The 20057-nt window shown below is 45.0% G+C and overlaps 1 protein-coding gene across 6 annotated transcripts in view; it reads left to right on the top strand.

Moving 5' to 3' along the window:
- PDC (phosducin) overlaps positions 1-17361 on the top strand; it is a 100961-nt gene extending 83600 nt beyond the window's left edge. For 4 of the 6 annotated variants that reach the window (XM_060276665.1, XM_035123987.2, XM_060276664.1 and 1 more), the window contains 4 exons: positions 1313-2683; positions 10151-10237; positions 13482-13645; positions 16066-17361. In XM_060276665.1, the coding sequence (XP_060132648.1) occupies positions 10168-10237; positions 13482-13645; positions 16066-16593 (762 nt within the window). In that variant the 5' untranslated portion in view covers positions 1313-2683; positions 10151-10167 and the 3' untranslated portion in view covers positions 16594-17361. The remainder of the gene's footprint in view (positions 1-1312; positions 2684-10150; positions 10238-13481; positions 13646-16065) is intronic. The other 2 variants (XM_060276663.1, XM_060276662.1) reach the window with 2 other exon arrangements.
- The last annotated feature ends 2696 nt before the right edge of the window (positions 17362-20057 follow it).

The raw sequence follows: 20057 nt of genomic DNA, 5'->3' as shown, positions 1-20057 counted from the left end.
ACCCCTGAGCTGAGCAGACAAGTAACTATGCGACCTTTAGAAGACATCTAAAAAAAATGTTTAATGTTTCATTATTTTTATATATATGTTGGAAGCTGCCCAGAGTGGCTGGGGCAACTCGGTCAGATGGGTGGGGTATTATTATTATTATTATCATTATTAAATGAAAAGGTAAAGGTAAAGGGACCCCTCACCATTAGGTCCAGTCGTGACCAACTCTGGGGTTGCGCGCTCATCTCGCATTATTGGCCGAGGGAGCCGGCGTATAGCTTCCAGGTCATGTGGCTAGCATGACAAAGCCGCTTCTGGCAAACCAGAGCAGCACATGGAAACGCCGTTTACCTTCCTGCTGTAGCGGTTCCTATTTATCTACAGTACTTGCATTTTGACGTGCTTTCGAACTGCTAGGTTGGCAGGAGCTGGGACCAAGCAACGGGAGCTCACCCCGTCACAGGGATTCGAACCGCCAACCTTCTGATCAGCAAGCCCTAGGCTCAGTGGTTTAACCCACAGCGCCACCTGGGTCCCTCATTATTATTAAATAGGATGTCTCTATTTTCATTTGGAAAATGTTGGTTCGAATCCCTGCGACGGAGTGAGCTCCCATTGTTCTGTCCCAGCTCTTGCCAACCTAGCAGTTTGAAAGCACACCAGTGCAAGTAGATAAATTGGTACCGCTGTGGCGGGAACGCGATCGGCGTTTCTGTGTGCTCTGGTTTCCGTCACGGTGTCCCGTTGCCCAAGAAGCGGTTTAGTCCTGCTGGCCGCATGACCTGGAAAGCTGTCTGTGGATGAACACCGGCTCCCTCGGCCTGAAAGCAAGATGAGTGCCACAACCCCATAGTCACCTTTGATTGGATTAACTGTCCAGGGGTCCTTTACCTTTTTACCTTTAGATGGTTGTTGAATTCTGTCCAAGGAGCTACGTGTATCCATCTTCTCCTTCCTTCCCACTTCATGAGTATGCCAAAACTGCCGATGGAGGGGAACATAAGGAGATATGATACCCTGCCTGTAGAGTTCTCAGGGATGTCTAGGTACTGGAAGCACTGGGAGTTTTGCTGTCTGGGCTACTGGGGCTGATGGACTGGGAGAGCACATTTGATGGGATGTGTGAGGATGTGCTGGGAGCATGCCACAACCATTGTCAATACATTGATTACCACCCTCTATGGGTTGCACTGACCACACAGTCCCTGCTTGGTGAGTATTGAAGATGCCAGGAGCGTGTTTAGCTGTTGTTTTTCAACCATTCATATATTTTTTTAAATATAATACTTATTTTATGTTTGTTTCCCCTCCCGCTTTGCAGGCTGGGCACACATAGGATTCAGTGGCTGGTCTGCAGGCATAGCAGCAGCGTAGCTTTGGATCTGGCGTAATGTGAGTACGCTTGTTCCATCCTTGCTGATACATAAAATCACAAGAGAAAACAAAAGGAAAACTGCAAAAAGGGGGGGAAAGAAATTGAGAGGAAAAATACTAACACAGATTTTAAAAGGCATAGAATCACAAAAGTGAGGAATTAAGAGATATATTCTGGATTCCAATGGTTATTATGATCTGTTATTCATTTTTTTATGATACTGCATGGCTTTTAAAGTCTGTTTTAATTCTTCTTTGCTTTTTATTATTTACTTATTTTCTTTCTTTTACATATTACTTTTTCTTATGCTCTCATCTTTTTGTCTTTTTTATTATTCAACAGTAAAATTGGTCCTATAGCATGCAACTTTTTTATTTTTATTTTGGGCCAGAAAAGCTTAACTAAGAATGAATGATATTAGTGATCTCATATTAAAAAAAGTTGTTTCGCTGTAAAATAAAAGGTTCTATGTTTTTTTCATGATTTTCAACCAAATGAGTTTATAACGATAAGGTTTTGCATAATTCAAGGGGAAATAGGGTGCTGTCCATTTTTAACAGATTATTAAAGAATAATCAAAAGCCAAAGATTTGTCTCAGAAAAAGTTTTGATAGATTTAAATGCAGAGGAATATATTTTATGTATATTTACCTTAACATCTCCATGCCATTTTCCTGCACATAAGTAGACAAACAGAACACTATGTTTCAATCTGTTTTAATGTCAAAGAGAACTTATTTATACACAGCGAAATGTATCAAGTCTCCTAATATTTAGTGGAGGTGTGATGCTGATAATGCTTATTTAACTGACATTTGGAGGCATTTATAAAAATTGAAGCTTACTGTAAAAAGTAGCAGGTTAATAATAGTTAATTGCCATGTGTCTTTGCATCAGGCCTCCTGTGTTTCTGCTCCCTCCCATCCTCTCTTCGGGTATCATCACAAGGAGCAGATTAGAAGCTTTCGCTCCTGTCCTGGGAAAATTATTGTTAAAGATAAAATAGTTAAGCAGACAGAAGAACACACCTTGCTGAAGCAGAAGCAGCCTGGCTTCTGCAAGGGCAAATCCTGTCTTACATGCTTATTAAGGTTCTTTAGTAGTTTCAACAAGCAAATCTGGACGCCTTCATCTGCCCTACCTGCCATAAAACATGTCTCTCCCATGTCGGTCTCTACAGCCACAGCAGGTGCTGTAACTCTCCAATGGTTTGACTTTACTCTTCCATCGTCTCCTGAGACAGACAGATGCCATCGACAACAACAATAGATAGAGGTTGACATAGTGTACTTAGACTTTGAAAAAGCTTTTGACAGGGTAAGGCTCCTGAGTAAGTTTAGCAGTCATGGGATAAAAGGAGAGGTTCTCCTGTGGATCAGGAACTGGTAAAGAAGCAGGAAGCAGAGAGGAGGAATAAATGGGCAGTTCTCCTGATAGAGGGATGTAGAAAGTAGAGTCCCCCAAAGAGCGGTATTTGGACCTGAAAGTTTTAACTTCTTCACAAATGATCTAGAGCAGGGGTCCCCAGACTTACCGGGCTTTGGGCGGGGGAGTGCGCGCCCGTGCGCATGCGCACACACACTTACTGGCGCACTGGCGCGCTTCCCGGTCGGAAAAATCGCTTGTGCGCATGCATATGGGCCTCCCCCGACCCAGAAGTGCACCGGAAATGACCTCTTCTGGGTCGGGAGAGGCCCATACGCATGCGCACAAAGGATTTTCGGTGCTTTTTGGCCGATTTGGAAGATCGCCGCCGCGCTGGGCGCTGTAAGAGCGGGCGGTGGCAGCGGGCGGCGGGGGTCGTCGCGGGCTGGATTGGGAGGCCAATTGGGCCGCATCCGGCCCGGGGGCCGTAGTCTGGGGACCCCTGATCTAGAGCAGGGTTTCCCAAACTTGGGCCTTCAGCTGTTTGGGGACTGCAGTTCCCATCATCCCTGACCACTGATCCTGCTAGCTAGGGATGATGGGAGTTGTAGTCCAAAAATAGCTGGAGATCCAAGTTTGGGAAACTCTGATAGTTAGGAGTGGGCAGTGAGATGGCCACATTTGCTGATGATACTAAATAAGTCGTGGCTGTTAAAGCCAAAACAGATTGTGAAGAGCTTCAAAAGGACCTTTCCAAACCGAGTGAATGGGTGGTAAAATGGTGAATGTGGCTCAGTGTGAACAGGAGTGAAGTGATGGATGTTGGGGCAAAAATGTCTTAATTTCACATATATGCTCAGGGGCCCAGAACTGACAATGTCCGAACAGGTTGGCAGCGGATACCAGATAGATGCCAACCCAGTGTTTAGCAGCTGTTGTTGTTGTTGTTATTGTTATTTATTATTATTTGTACCCCGCCCATCTGACTGGGTTGTTTCCCTAGCCACTCTGAGCGGCTCCCAACAGAATATTAAAAACACAATAAAACATCAGACATTCAAAACTTCCCTAAACAGGGCTGCCTTCAGATGTCTTCTAAAAGTCAGATAGTTGTTTATTTCCTTGACATCTGATGGGAGGGCGTTCCACCGGGTGGGTGCCACCACCGAGAAGGTCCTCTGCCTGGTTCCCTGTAACCTCACTTCCCACAGGGAGGGAACCGCCAGAAGGCCCTCGGAGCTGAACTTCAGTGTCTGGGCTGAACGATGGGGCTGGAGACGCTCCTTCAGGTATACTAGGTTTGTACATGATGCTAAACAGTGGTTGATTGAACGTAAGAAGGCATCTCAAGGCAGCCCTGTTTAGGGAAGCTTTTAATGTTTGATGGATTTCTGTATTTTAATATTTTGTTGGAAGCTGCCCAGAGTGGCTGGGGGAACCCGGCCAGATGGGCAGGGTATAAATAAATTATTATTATTATTATTATTATTATTATTATTATTATTATTATTACTATTACTATTACTATTATTATTATTAGAATGCAAGACAAGCATCCTGGATCAGGCCAACGGCACACCCCTAGGCCAATATCCTGTTGTCACTGTGGCCAAGCAGATGCCAGTGAGAAGCTTGCATGAGCGCAACAGCACTCTGCCAACCTGACGTTCCCAGCAACCATAACTGGATATATATTCCCTTTGACAGTAGAGGTAGTAGCCATTGATAGGCTTGTCCATGAATGTGCCTAATCCACTTTTTAAGGCATCCAAATTGTTGGCCATCACTGCCTCTTGTGGGACCAAGTTCCATAGTTCAATTATGTACTGTGCGAAGAAGTAATTTCTTTTATCTGTCCCGTATCTTCCCACATTCGTTGGATGTCCACGTGTTATGAGAGAGGGAGAAAAACTTTTCTCTATGCACTTTCTCCGTGCCATGCATTCTTTCATAAACTTCTGTCATGTTACATATTATTTGCCTTTTCTGTAAACCAAAAAGGTGCCAAATGCTACAGCCGTTCTGCACAGGTGAGTCACTCCATCCCATTGAACATTTTGATGGTCCTTTCCTGAACCTCCCCCCCCCATCCCAACTCTACAATATCCTCTCTGAGGTAAGGCAACCAAAACTATACATAGTATTCCAAATGTGGCCACACCATAGATTTGTATAATGGTTTTATCAGCCGTTTCATTTCCTATTCCTTTCCTAATGCATGGAATTGGCATGGAATTCACCTGAAGGAGCATCTCCACCCCCATTGTTCAGCCCAGACTCTGAGATCCAGCGCCGAGGGCCTTCTGGTGGTTCTTCAAACCTTTAAATATCCTCCACCCAGATATGCCAGAAGTGAGGGCAAGCATACGGGGCTAGGTGCATCCTCATAATGATAAAATCATGGTTTATCATTAAGTCTGAAAGAGGCCCAAGGGATGGAACCAGCAGTATCCTTCTGTAAACACCATGGTGCTTGATCCAAAGGGGAGGCATCCCCAAACTTCGGCCCTCCAGATGTTTTGGACTACAATTCCCATCTTCTCCGAACAACTGATCCTGTTAGCTAGGGATCATGGGAGTTGTAGGCCGAAACATCTGGAGGGCCGCAGTTTGGGGATGCCTGCATAAGAGCTTCCGCTAATAAGTGAAAATTGCCTACCACTTTCTATCCGACTTCCCTCTACTGCACCCCTTCATATCAACTCCTATGCTGTTTTGGAAGGTGCCCTGATTCTCTAGAGCAGTTTTTGTGGGTACTCGGGTTGGCAGAGGGAGCAGAGAATCAATACTGGGAACTGCCTTTGTGTGAGTCGAATTCCACTTATGGAATATCTGCATTTAGCCTAGGGATTTTTTTGCGGGGGGCAGGGGCGGAATTCAACTCAGTTCGCATTTAAAAACAAACCTGCCTGATTCCCATTTTCTGAAACAATATGTGAACTGAAATACAGGCATCCTCCCATATTCCCACTTCTCCAAATTTTGCAGTGCCGTTCTCCAGTACAGTAGACCCTTGGGTTACGTTACTCTCGAGTAACGTAAACTTCGGGTTGCGAAAGTGGCAAACCCGGAAGTATTTTTCTGGATTTCGCCGCTTGCACATGTGAAGCATTCTATCACGCCAACCCTGAAAATCTCCAGCAGAATCCTTGGCATGTTGCTGAGGATTCTGGGATTTGTTCTGAGTACGCACTCAGTTCACATGAAATATTAGCTGGGTCAGTTTGCAATTGTGTAAGCTGAGAGTTGGCCTGCATTGACATCCCAACTGGTCATATGTTGTAAGTTCTTACAGTTCTTAGTTTTTCACATTAAAATTTTACAACATAGAAACAGGATTCCAAAGAATCTCTTGGACTTCCTTCCTTCCCTTTGTGGGTCCTATTGTTAATGATTTCCTCCTGCATCTTTTATAATAATCCAAATCTTTTACTTCTCCATTGTGTCCAAAATTCACCATTAAAGTACAAGTGTTATTCCAGTCCTACTAATGGTTTTAACTATTTACAACGGTTTTTAAGATAAGTTATATATTTTCCCCATTCCTTATTAAAATCTTCCAGGTTTCTGATTCTTCCGATCGTTTTAGCCATTTTGTCATAATCCATCAGTTTGATCTGCCATTCTTCTCTGGTAGGGACTTTATCTTCTTTCCATCTCTGGGCCAATAACATTCGTGCAGCTGTGGTTGCATACATAAATAGTCTTAGAATGAGACTTAGAATTTCTTTCATCGAAGAGCTTATACCATTACCCATTAAACTTGCTATTTGTTGATATGTTTCCAAAAGCTCTGACAAGTTTAAACAACACTAAACTAAATTAATAGGGCACCTATTTTCCTGACATGTTAAAATGGTGGGAGAGAGACAATGGTAACTGGGATAAGAAGCTGGTTAATATTGCCAAACTGCAGAAAACAGAGGTTCGATGTTGTTGTTCTTGCTGCCACTAATGGCAAAATAATCACTTTCAACTTTGTTGGCCAAGTTCACATAACTTTTAATTTTGAGTGAAATTTTGACCTGGGTGCATTTAAAATGTTTCCATCATTCCAAAGAAGGAACTGCTAAAGAGGATAGATTGAGTAAATCCACTAACCCTCTCATCAACCCCAGTGAACTAAAGTGAAGCTGACAGTGTTGTGCGTCAGCCAGCCCAGGTTGACTTATCTTCTTCCCATCATGTGACCTCTTTTAATCTGGTATGGGTTTTTTATGCCAACACATCTTGCAGTGGTTTCCGAGATAACAGGCCAGTACAGAACAACACACGGTTTTCAGTATGGAGAGACATTTTGTATTTGTAACAGCTAACATGAGCCATGCAACCCAAAATAGGGAATTGGTGCAAAGTGTGCTGGAATAAAAAAAGGTAAAGGTACCCCTGACCGTTAGGTCCAGTCGCGGACGACTCTGGGGTTGCGGCGCTCATCTTGCGTTATTGGCCGAGGGAGCCGGCGTTTGTCTGCAGACAGCTTCCGGGTCATGTGGCCAGCATGACAAAGCCGCTTCTGGCGAACCAGAGCAGCACACAGAAACACCGTTTACCTTCCCGCTGGAGCGGTACCTATTTATCTACTTGCACTTTGACGTGCTTTCGAACTGCTAGGTGGGCAGGAATAAAGTTGAATGCAATTATTTATTTATTTTTTGCAAGATCTAGACCTCAACAGTTGGAAAATAGATGGTGATCTTACAGTTATCACTGTCTTATGTGCTTTTAGGGTGATTAAGCTGGTTCTCAGTTCCCTATATTTAGGCTGAGTGAATAGCCTAAATATAGCAACCACGGATAAAAAAATATATAAATGGTTTGGGGTGAATGTGTCACAGACCCTCCAGGTGTTCGGGTTTTCCAGAGACAGACCCAGATTTACAAAAGCCATCCCAGTTTCTGATTTGATCCCGGAATGTCCTGCTTTCCCTTAAGACGTCCCTATTTTCATCGGAGAAATGTTGGAGGCCATGTCTTCTTGTGTAAAAATATATTGGGGGGGGGAGAGATTTTCCCCATGATATTTCAGTGCAAGTGTAGATGGCCACATATAACAATCATATATGTAAGCATTTTGCTGTATATGCATGCAGACTATTACCCTCGGGGGCAGCCCCCGAGCGGAATAATGACACAAGACCACGTTTGATGGGATTAAAATTGGCCACAACTTGATTAAGAGTTCAGATGTAGGGAGACCTTGGCTCAGGCATTGAGCGTATATCCCTCCCAGCCCCCAGCCGGGGGTGGGGTGATTTTCAGGGTTGTCCAGCATGTGTGGGGGTTGGCCTAACTCTGGAGAACATATGTTCAAGCAGATAGCCCGCCCCCCTTGATTGCAGCCGCTGGAGGGGGAGGGCAATGACGGCCTATGCGTATGGTCAATGCCCCCCCTTTTGCCCCATTTACAGGAACCCTGTTATCGCCGCCGCAATGGGGGCGGGGGGTCACCGCCCCCATGCCCTGCCCATTTATGTAAATGACTAAAGGATTCCGCCCAAGGCCTGCATCCGCCAAGTTGTGACAAATTGCTACGGGAAAGGCGAAACCTGCCAATGCAGGGAAATTCCTTTCCAGCCCTTCAACAGCAGCCTTGTCGTAGCAGTGCCTGCGTGCCTGTGGAAGGAAATAACCTGTAATGCAAGCATTAATTTAGGGAGTGGAGGGTGGGAAAGCTCTGAATCTGCCAGCTGCTTCCCAAGAATGGCTCTACTTCCACCGTGTGCAAGGTAAGGCTACCTGTTCCTACCTGGCCAATCCCCCCGGCACACCTCCCTGAGCTGGATTGGACGGCTAACTGAGTGGGCGGAGAACACCAGTATCCAGCCCCAGGGAGGCAGTGCCAGCTTCCAAACTTCCAGGGCTGCCTCAGGGATCCCAAGGGGCTGTACGCGACTGCGCAAAATGCACCTCCCCTTTATGTGGGGAACGGTCATTGTCAAAGGAGGGAAAATGCTGCTGTAAGATGCATGTGCTATAAATTTCATGTACTTTCCCATGAGGGGAGTGTGTGTGTTTGTCAACATCTAAGTGTTTTCTCTGTAAGAAAAAGATGCAGTTTAAAGTATAAATGATAAAGTATAAAGCCCCATATTATTTCCCCATATTATCCTGCAGAAAATCCAGTTTAAAAAACCCTCGGAAATGGTAAATCTGGAGATCTTGGACAGAGATATAGGCTAGTACAGGCATAGGCAAACTCAGTCCTCCAGATGTTTTGGGACTACAACTCCCATCATCCCTGACCACTGGTCCTGTTAACTGGGGATGATGGGAGTTGTAGTCCCAAAACATCTGGAGGGCCAAGTTTGTCTATGCCTGGGCTAGTAGCAGCCATATGCCTCCAGACATTGCTGGACCACAATTCCCAAATGCCATTGGCCATCCCAGAGCATTGGCCATGCTGGCTGGGGCTGATGGGAGTGGTAGTCAAACAACACCTGAAGGTCGCCATGTTTGGCTATCGCTGCTGTGTACTGTCTAGCTTCAGCCCAGTGTTTCTTCAAGTAAGAAGAGTCTTTCCCACCGAATCCCATGTCCTCAGAACACCTGATCTGAGGTTTCTTTGGGGGTCCACGGCGCTCATGCGATGTCCCCCGTCCTTCAAAGCGCTAGGGAATCTTGGAGCGAGAATTCCCTCGTCCGTCCGGAATGGCTGCCAAGCGGAAGTCCAGGGTCTCCAGTCCGGATTTTTGTAGAGTTTACTCCTTAGCCTTTACTTCTCCCAAAGACCTCCTACAAGGCAACAGATAAAAGGTTTGAGTACTGGCATGGAAAAGGACAGGTCCCCTACTTTGTCACTGTGGGCTGAATGCAATGTTTGTGGGACATCCAAACATTTCTATAAAAAAAACCATGGAAAGCTGTGGTTCCTGGAGGTGTTTACATCATATGTGGTCAACTCATGATTGAAATGCATCAATACATTGTTTGTTTGTTTGTTTGTTGAACTTATCAGTTGCTTGTCACCCAAAGGTCTCCAAACAACTTTCAGTGAAGAAAAATGTAGACAAATACATATTTAACTCCCAGGCTGGGTGTGACTTTGTCCAAACTTAACTTCCTTCTTCCCTGGATGGCAAGTTGACAAGTGTGTATATATAATAATAGATCAAAAAAGCATGGAATATCTGTAGTAAACGACGGCGCATCACATAGAGAACGCTGTGTTCTTTAATCACATTCTACATAGTCTGTAGCAAGCTTCTAGTCTAGACTTCCTTTTAATAACCCCTTTAAAGACCTGGATATTGTGTTCTTTTTTTTACTTTATGAGATGTTATTAGGAGACATTCATTATGATTTCATAAGGAGAGCAATAATTATAAAGCTGTAGCAACATAAAAGTGCATGTTAGCAGACTCTGAAAGCATGTAGCTCATCTGCCCGTGTGTTTACTGTTTTCTTCCTTGATCCTATTAGTGTCTGCCAATCCAATCATGGCAATGGAAGGGCAAAAAGAGCTTAGTTTGGAAGAGGAACTTGAAGCACCAGAAGCTATACATACAGGTAAGAAAGCCTTGTTACTTGTGGGCTAATGTCTCTTATGTATCTCTTGTACTATGTATCCATAGTAACAGCAACAAAAATATATTGTATGGATTACGACCCATTATTAAGTAAGTATTCAGGCTTTGGGAAATTGTAAGGGACACTGGTAGACATCACTCTACATGTGAATGAGGTAAATCCAAAGAAAGTTGGCCTATCATTCCAACTATTGCTAAACATCCAGTGCCCAAGGCCCGTCAATGAGGAACTCGACAGAGGAAGAGAAGGACTTTATCAATTGTAGATTAGCGGAGTCAGAAAGTTTACTATATTCTGCAAGTGGAAGTCACCTTTATGTGGAATATCTCCACAGCAGAATGACTTAATTCTTCGCCTGCTGGTACCTTGTTTTTCGAACATCTCCATTGACGAACATTTCAGTTTTCGAACGTAGTAAACCTGGAAGTAAATGCTTTGGTTTTCGAACACACCTCGGAAGTCAAACATGCCACGTGGCTTCTGCTGAGTGCAAGATCCTGAGGCCTAGCTGTCAGCTACTGAGTTTTCAGTTTTTGAACGTTTCAGAACTCAAACCGTCTTCCGGAACGGATTACGTTTGAAAACCAAGGTACCACTGTAGTTTGGTTTATTCAAAGCACATCCTTCACAGCACTTGGCCCAAGCCAAAATTATTCCCCTCCCCCGCCCCTGCAATTGACTCAGGATAGGATGGGGTCTGAGCAATCTCAATCTCCCTGTATTGCCAAGGAGCTTGGGGATGGAGTGTTTGGCTCAAACAAAAGGTATGCCAAGTCTTCTCCTTCTGATGTTTCACAGTCATGTGGAAGCTGAGTTGGATCTGCATAGCTGCCAAGTCTCCCGTATTCCCCGGGAAACCCCCGTTTTTCCAGCTGTTCCAAGCTGTAAAAACGGATTTTTTTGTTTTTTCCCGGTTTACTTACTGGCCAGGGGAGGCTCCTTCTGCGCATGTTTGGAGTCTCTGGACATGCGCAGAAGCGATTTCTGGCGTGGCGGCCATTTTGGAACTGGGCGGAGCATGCTCAGAAGTGACTGTCGATGCTGCTCTGCCCAGTTCCAAAATGGCCACCGCGTGACTTCCTGCACGGCGGCCATTTTGGAACTGGGCAGAGCAGCATCGAAAGTCGCTTCTGAGCATGCTCCACCCAGTTCCAAAATGGCGGCAGCGCTACTTCCGGTCTGCTGATCCCTTATTTTTCCGGCAGGAAATTGGCAGGTATGTGGATCTGTCTTCTTTCATTCCTGAGGATGGAACTCCCCGTGTTCTTCCATCTCCATTCTTTCCTCACAGTTTTCCACCTGTGAAGGAGCTGAGATACTTAGGGCTTTCATGTTCACATACTGGAATGGTGGGAAGGTGAGGAGGGAGACAAATTCTCTCACACATATATCCAACAGGCTTCACACTGAACCATCAAACACAGCCAGACTCTGGTAGCTAGTCCATAGTAGATCCCTTTTCTACTAAGGTTGCTTCCACATTAGAACCTTCCTGTATAATAGCCATTGTTCTCTCGGAGTTTCCAGGCCCAGAAGCAGTGATCCCGGGGTCACCAGGGTTCAGGATCATGAAGGTAGCAATGACAGGAAAACCATTTGGAATTGAAACAGCCACAACTTTTTATTGATTACAGATGCAGGTAGGCCGTTAGCCTAGATCTTTCGACAAAACTTTCCTCCAGGAGCCCTTTACCATAGTACACTAAACCTTCGTTTCCAGTTTTGACTAACGACCCAACCCAATGCCTTTTCTGCCAGACGTTGTGACAATTGCTATGAAGTAGACAAAAGCCCAATCTGTCTGTAGGCAAATTCCTCTCTGGCCCTGAATACAGGAACCGAGCAATTCCACAGCAAGGTTGTGCAAGCACTGCCCACTTTCCCTCGGAGAATGCAACGAGAGTGCTGGGCAGGTGGGACAACCGTTTCTGACCATGCAGCTGAAATATATGACCCAAGTAGAGACAGGCTCCCTCAGGTCTGTCTCCAACACCCCTTTAGAACAGTCCTTATTGGGCACTTTAAATTAAAAACCAAGGCGGGAAGTCCCTGAAGTCTTAGCGACCAACTGAGACAGAAGACGCCTCCGGCAGTGGTGTGGCAGAGCCTCCCTACCCCTCCTAGCTCCCATTGTGCCAGGCCACAACTGCCACTGCCGGAAATACAATAAGAAGTCTTTATAGGACATCCACAGAGCTTTGTCATCAAAGGGTTGTCATGATAGCTTTTCCTTTCTGGCTTCTTTCAGACTACTGAAAATCTTACTTGAAAAGAAAAGAATGTTAAAGTTATATTATGATAGATGGATGGTTGTGCATTTTTTCCACTCAACAATTGTTCTACTGTACCATATATTTGAAGCAGTTGCACTGCATTAAATGCATTTGCAAATGTTGTTTATACTGGGTTTTGCTTTTCAGCATATGTGTATGTAAACTGGGCATGTGGGTGGGTGTCCACTTTGCTCCGAAACCGCTTGACCGCTTACGTTCAAATTTTGAAACAACATCCAAAGCGAATATGAGAGTGACCATATAAAGGTTGCGTAGGCAGATGTCACACCTGGGCCACGTAAAAACCCCATGTTCCAGAACTCACAAATCACCCTCAAATGCATGCTGGGAGCACAGGAGATGTTGAAAAACTGCAGCTAGGAAAGCTTCCCTCTCCACAGCATCTCGGCTTGGCTTTCCAGACTGGGCCAAGTGGAGGTGGGGGATGGGAGGAGGGGGCGGGATAGGTCATGGGTCAGGACGGGGTATGCCCAGCCACAGGGATAAGCCAGGAGTGGGAGAGGAGGGGTGGCATACCTCATGGGTCGGGACAGGGTGGGGATAACTACACGGATGAGCCGGGGTGGGGGTGGAGGGGATGGGACAGCTCATGGGTCGGGACGGGGGGGGGGAGTCACAGGGATGACCCTGTGTAAACAGAACACGCGTAATACATTTCAACAAAATGAAGGGGGACTCTGAAGGTGAGGGGAGTCTGAACGGGGACTCCAAGGGTCCATTTAACAGACTAAGCCATAGCAACGCGTGGCCAAGCCAGCATAGATAGATAGATAGATAGATAGATAGATAGATAGATAGATAGCATTGCGCATTTTGCATTATTGCCTTTAGTGAGCTCCAGCCCTTGACTCATTGTTCTGAACGTCGAGGCAGCTGGCAAACCCGTAAAAGAAAGAATACGAAATAACAACCACTTTTTCTTCTCCTAGGGCCTAAAGGGGTGATCAACGACTGGAGAAAGTTTAAATTGGAAAGTAAAGACAGGAATGCCCTTCCTGTAAGCAAGAAAGAGATTCTCATCAGGCAGATGTCTTCACCCTATCGCTCTCAAAGTAGAGATGATAAAGACACCAGGGAGCGATTCAGTCGCAAGGTAAGAGAGTGGGGCGGAGATACACAATGGAAGCGATTCAATGGGGTGGAGAATCAGAAAAATGCCATCAGTGCACTGAGCAGCCATGCCACCACCTGCATGGGTGGGGGTGCTGTTATACACACACAAAGATCCTCCACAAAAGAGAAAACTCTGGTCCAGTAAGGATTCCCCCTTGCATTCTCTTTGGCGATCACTCGTAGCCGAGTAAGATTTCCTTCCATAAACACGGTTTTAACAGTGGGTCTGTAAGTGACTGTGGAGGCCAATTCTGGATCCACACATCCTTCCAAAGTGGGGACATAGGTTTCCGGCCGGGAGTTGATCACGGTGAGGGTTTGCCAAGCGTGCCTTCCTCTTAGCACATTTCTCCCTTTTGTCCTGAGTTCGAGCATCTTGCAAGCCCATGACACCCTTGGTAAAGGCTGTTCTCCGATTGGAGTGCTCGCAGGCCAGTGTTTCCCAGTTGTCAGTGTTGCTACTACATTTTTAAGATTTGCCTTGAGAGAGTCTTTAAACCTTTTTTGTTGACCACCAGCATTACGCTTTCCATTTTTAAGTTCGGAATAGAGTAGTTGCTTTGGAAGACGATCATCAGGCATCCGCACAACATGACCAGGCTGGGAGGAGTGTCAGAGCCCCTCCCACAGCTACAATTTCCAGAGTGGCTTAACAATCCATTCCTCTCCACAGAGAACTCTGAGAGTTGTAGCTCTAGGACAAGGGTGGCCAACTCCGAAGAGACTGCGATCTACTCAGAGTTAAAAACTGGCAGTGATCTACCCCCTTTTGGGGGGTTCAGGTCAAAGTTGTTAAGCTTTTTTTAGGGAGGAGGAAGGCCCATTTTTAGGGGTTCAGGTCAAGGTTGTTGAGGTTTTCTGAGGTGGGAGGAAAGCCCTCTTTTTGGGAGATGAAGGGCTAAAATGTTGAGCATTTTTTAGGGGAGCCAAAGTTGTTGAGCTTCTTGGGGGGGAGGAGCCAGTGATATACCACAGGTGGCCAGTGACCTACCGGCAGATCATGATCTACCTGTTGGACGTGCCTGCTCTAGGAGGAAATAGGGGTCTTGTAAAGCCTCTCAGCATCGTCGGTTCCCAGAATTCTTTGGGGGAAGCCATGACTGCTTAGAGTGGTGTCATAGTGCTTTAAATTGTGTGTATGTAGTCTTACTGTGCTGAAGTATTCACAAAACTAACCCATGTTGGAAAAACAAGCAGGTTCATATAGACTTCCTCATATGTTCAATCCACTCTATTTTATTGTTTTAGGCAAAGGCCAAGACAAATACATACTGCAACAGATCGATACAGCAATGCAAGAGTTTAAAATTCTGAACCCTACATCATGTCAGGAATACCTAAGAAGCCAATCTCTGTACCTCCACAGCAGTTTATAGCAATTTAATCTAGTTCTCTCTTTCTGATTTTGCTACTAGAGAGAGGGGGAAAAGCTGCTTTGTGTGTTACATCGGCATTAATGTCACTCAAGAGAAAACAAATTGCTTCCTCGAGGGTATTCATACTGCCATAACTCAACAAGAGTTGCAAAAAATATCTATCCACATTTGCAAACATGGCTTTGGCAATTTATCCATCTGTGTGCCCTAAGGGTTCTGTATTTATTTGCCTGCCCAACTTCCTTTATTGATGTGCTTATTTACAGCAAAATCATAACCATGCCTACTTAGTTGTAAATCCTATTGAATTCACTGGTAAGTGGGGTTTAGGACTGTTGCGTTAGCATTCAACAGTATTCTTGGTTATGAGAGCAGGATGCAATAGAAGTGCCCCCCCCTTTGAAAGCCGCTGTTTGCATCAGGAGGGAAGTTTCATCCACACCAAGAGGATGACCATAGATACAACTTAAAGAAAATATAATTGAAAGTTCAAGAAATGGTACCCAAGTGCTCCACTCCTATTCTTAAAGTTTTCTCCTCTTGTTCCATGAGGTTCCATGGAGCGATGTTTGTTGAGTAAACCACTGTATTCCATAATAAGGGACACAGGTGGTACTGTGGTCTAAACCACTGAGCCTCTTGTGCTTACTGATCAGAAGGTCGGCGGTTTGAATCCGCACAATGGGGTGAGCTCCCATTGCTCTGTCCCAGCTCCTGCCAACCTAGCAGTTTGAAAGCACAACAGTGCAAGTAGGTAAATAGGTACCACCGCGGTGGGAAGATAAACAGCATTTCCGTGCACTCTGGTTTCCGTCATGGTGTTCTGTTGCACCAGAAGCTGTTTAGTCCTGCTGGCCCCATGATCCAGAAAGCTGTCTGTGGACAAATGCCGGCTCCCTCGTCCTGAAAGAGAGATGAGTGTTGCAACCCCATAGTCGCCTTTGACTGGACTTAACCGTCGAGGGGTCCTTTAACCTTTTACCTGTTCCATAATAATTCCACTTATTCTTCCATATGTTTCCAGATGAGCGTGCAAGAGTACGAGCTAATTAATGAAGACATGGAAGACGAAAGCTGCCTACGGACGTATCGCAAGCGTTGTATGCAGGACATGCACCAGCGACTGAGCTTTGGGCCGAAATATGGCTACCTTTCGGAGCTGCAGAATGGGGAACAGTTCCTGGAAGCTGTCGAGAAGGAGCGAAAAACCACCACAGTCATTGTCCACATCTATGAAGATGGCATCAAGGGCTGCGAGGCACTCAACAGCAGCCTGTCGTGCCTTGCTGCCGAGTACTCCACAGTGAAATTCTGCAAGATCAAGGCTTCCAACACAGGGGCTGGAGACCGTTTCTCCACCGACGTTCTCCCAACACTTCTCGTGTACAGAGGTGGGGAGCTCGTCAGCAATTTCATTAGTGTAACCGAACAGTTCAGTGAGGAGTTTTTTGCTGTGGATGTGGAGGTGTTCCTAAATGAGTACGGGTTACTACCGGAGAAGGAGATTCCAGCGCTTGGGAATGGAAACTTGGACGAGCAAGAAGTCGAATAGTTGACGAGATCTCTAGTACTTCCAAAATCTCCTGCCCCTCCACAGTACATATTGCAATTGGATCTCAGCTGGACCCATGCTCATTAAGCAAACGCCGTATGTTACTATGTGGAAAGCAAGCGATATAACATATTTAAATGGCAGTATGTGAAACGGGAGGTCCAATCCTCACTCAGAAGCCACATTGTTCAACCGCCCAGAGTGGCCGGGGCAACCCAGCCCGATGGGTGGAGTACATACAATAACATTATTATTATTATTATTATTATTATTATTATTATTATTATTATTCCCAAGTAAGTGTGTATAGGATTGCAGCCTAAAGCACATACATCATAAGGACATGAGAAGAGCCCTTCTATATCAAGCTACAGGCCCATATAGTGAAGCATCCCATTCTCACAGTGGTCACACAGATACCTGTAGGAAACCCAAAAGCAGAACACAAGCACAATATCACTTTCCTGCTCATGATTCCCAGCAGCTGGTATTCAGAGGCATCAGGTGCTTTCATATATTACACTCACACAGTAATACCAAAAGGCTATAGGAAAGTACAGATAAGTGTAAAATTAAGAGACATGTGCATGCACACACACAGCCTAGTCCGATTTTTAGAAGAAAAGCTAACGTTTGGGAGCCAGGCATGCATTTTGTTTTTATTTCTACCAAGAAAGCAAGCAGGTTAGGATGGGAAAAGCTCCGTAGCAAGTAGATCAGTGGTTCCCAACCTTTTTTTTGGCCATGCCCCACCTAAGCATCTCTAAAATCCTGATACCCCCCCCTCCCCGTGACATATAATTCTTATTATTTAGAAAGTGAAGTCCTATTCATGTGGAGGAAGCCTAAAAGGCCATTCACTGTTAATAACTCATTCTCGATTTGCCCCCCTTAAAAATCAAAAAAATCAAATTGCCCCCCATGTTGGGAACCACGGAAGTAGATGCAATGTCGAACTCCTTACAGCAGCTTTAGGAATTTGCAAAGTGGGAAGCTGTTGGGGGCGAAACTGGACTGGATAGAGCTTGCGTAGTTTTTTAATCATCTGCAGGATGGTGAGGGGAGCAGAATTGCTCCAAGCCTCACAATAAACAGGTCACTGTGGTCCAGTAGAAATGGAAGTGGCGCCAAGCCTGCAGAGAAACTTTGGCTCAGCTGCTGGAGGTAGCAGAGCCATTAGCAAGCTGATGAAGAGCACGGAAAAGGTTTTGATTAACTGAGCTGTTTTAAGAGACAGGAGAGCAGTGAAGAGCTGAGTTGGGTTGCCTAGTGGTCACTGCATAATCAGGGCAACTCTGGAATCTGGCCCAGACTCTTTGTGGGTTTGGATGAAACACAGGCAGTTGCCTTGGTTTACTTCCCTTGGTCAAAGTGCCCGGTTCTCATGAATGAATTATATCAGTATAACAATGTAAATTCTTGAAAAAGAATTTTCAAGTAACTAATATCATGACATTCATATAAAATACCGTAGCTTAAAAATTGGCCTTAGATTGAGAGAACCAGCAAACTGGCAGTAAGAGATGTGGCGCTTTGAAAGAGACCTTTCCTCCTAGTATCAGATGTTGTTGTTGTTTAGTCGTGTCCGACTCTTTGTGACCCCATAGACCATAGCATGCCAGGCACTCCTGTCTTCCACTGCCTCCCGCAGTTTGGTCAAACTCATGTTCGTAGCTTCGAGAACACTGTCCAACCATCTCATCCTCTGTCGTCCCCTTCTCCTAGTGCCCTCCATCTTTCCCAACAAAAGGGTCTTTTCCAGGGAGTCTTCTCTTCTCATGAGGTGGCCAAAGTATTGGAGCCTCAGCTTCAGGATCTGTCCTTCCAGTGAGCACTCAGGGCTGATTTCCTTCAGAATAGATAGGTTTGATCTTCTTGCAGTCCATGGGACTCTCAAGAGCCTCCTCCAGCACCATAATTCAAAAAGTATCAGATACTGATATGTAAAATGAGAATGATAATAAACTACGTGGGATGGTGCAGTGCCTGCCAACAAATGAAGGATTACAAAACACTCTTCAGACAAAAGGCATTTTGCTAGCACACTATTATGCATAATAGCTGAAGAGAACATAAGCACAGTTTACTAGATGGCAACAATTAAGTGCTACACAGCTGAAAGATAATGAAACACATAAGAGACTGGGCTATCCTAGACATAACAGACAGCAGGTGACCGTGAGAAATGGAACTTTAATAAGACATCTCCAGCTGAGCATTCAAATGTAATTTCCCCAAAGTTTAAAATAATTGGAAAACTACATCCACTTTGATCTTTTGTCTATATGTTTTATTTATTGGTTTAAACAGTTTTACCCTGTTTTACCATAATAAAACTCTTAGTTTGTAAAAAGCAAATTGTCTTAATAAAAAGAAAAGACCCCACGTGATAATACTCTGATTAGGAATTGCTTGCCTGATTAATCATATTCAGACAGAGCTGTTTAGAAAAGCTAATGCAACACTAACAGCTAATCAAGTAAATCATATTTGCGAACCATACCGAACATGCACATTTTAGCTCACCTTCTAATAATTGTGAAGTTGTGACAAATTAGGGGTATTCTTTTGGCTAGAAAAGGTATAAAGTTCCAGATGTATTTTAACATATGTCTTTATTAAATATAATTATGTAATGTTGCATGCTATGTAAAATTTTTGTCTTTGCTCAAAAATGCAAATTATTAACCCTTTATATTATGTGGTAAAGTAATGAATAAAGTATACTAAAAAAAACACCTAACCAGCTTGGCCAATGATTGGGGATGATGGGAGTTGGAGGAGTCCAACAACTGGAAGGGGATTCCTGACCCAGGAGATTAGCTATTTAGATACGTTCACATCCCATTTTTCTATTTAAAGGATTTTAACCCTGCCGAGAAGGTTCCCAGCGTGGCTTACAGAAGATCAGCAGCAAGCAAGACAACCTCTGCATCATGTTTGCAATCTGAAAGACGACACTTGAAAGGATGGGGAAGGATGAGAATGACCGCTCTCCACATCAAACGGAGGGTGCCCTTTGCGTGCCCGCGCACAGCACCCCCCATCCTACATGACTCCTGGCAGAGCTCACCTGAACCACCTCCCCAAGTCGAAAACCTTGAGGTTCCCACCAAACCTCAGCTCAAATAACCAATCACGACTGGGGAGGTGGAGCAGGGGAGTGGACCAAGTAAGGGTAGGGTCCGCTCTTTAAGCATAAAGGGGGTGGAGCCTACCTGGGAGCTCTCAGTCGGCTCCAGAGCTTCACCCACCATACCCCCCCCCTCGTTTAGGCCTTTTATTGCAGGTTTACTACTTCTTTACAGGTATGTGGGCGCTGCTGCGGTCTTATGATGGTTGCTGTTAAAGGACTGGGAAGGAATTTTCCCTGCATTGGCATGCTTTGTCTTCCCCGTAGCAAAACGGCAGAACTTTGGTGGTTATAGGCCTTGGGTGGAATCCTTTAATCTACCTTCCCTAAA

This window comes from Zootoca vivipara, chromosome 7 (assembly GCF_963506605.1).
Source record: "Zootoca vivipara chromosome 7, rZooViv1.1, whole genome shotgun sequence".
Taxonomy (NCBI): Eukaryota; Metazoa; Chordata; class Lepidosauria; order Squamata; family Lacertidae; genus Zootoca; species Zootoca vivipara.
Note: the sequence above shows the minus strand (reverse complement) of the source record. Positions and strands in the feature narration are given on the sequence as shown.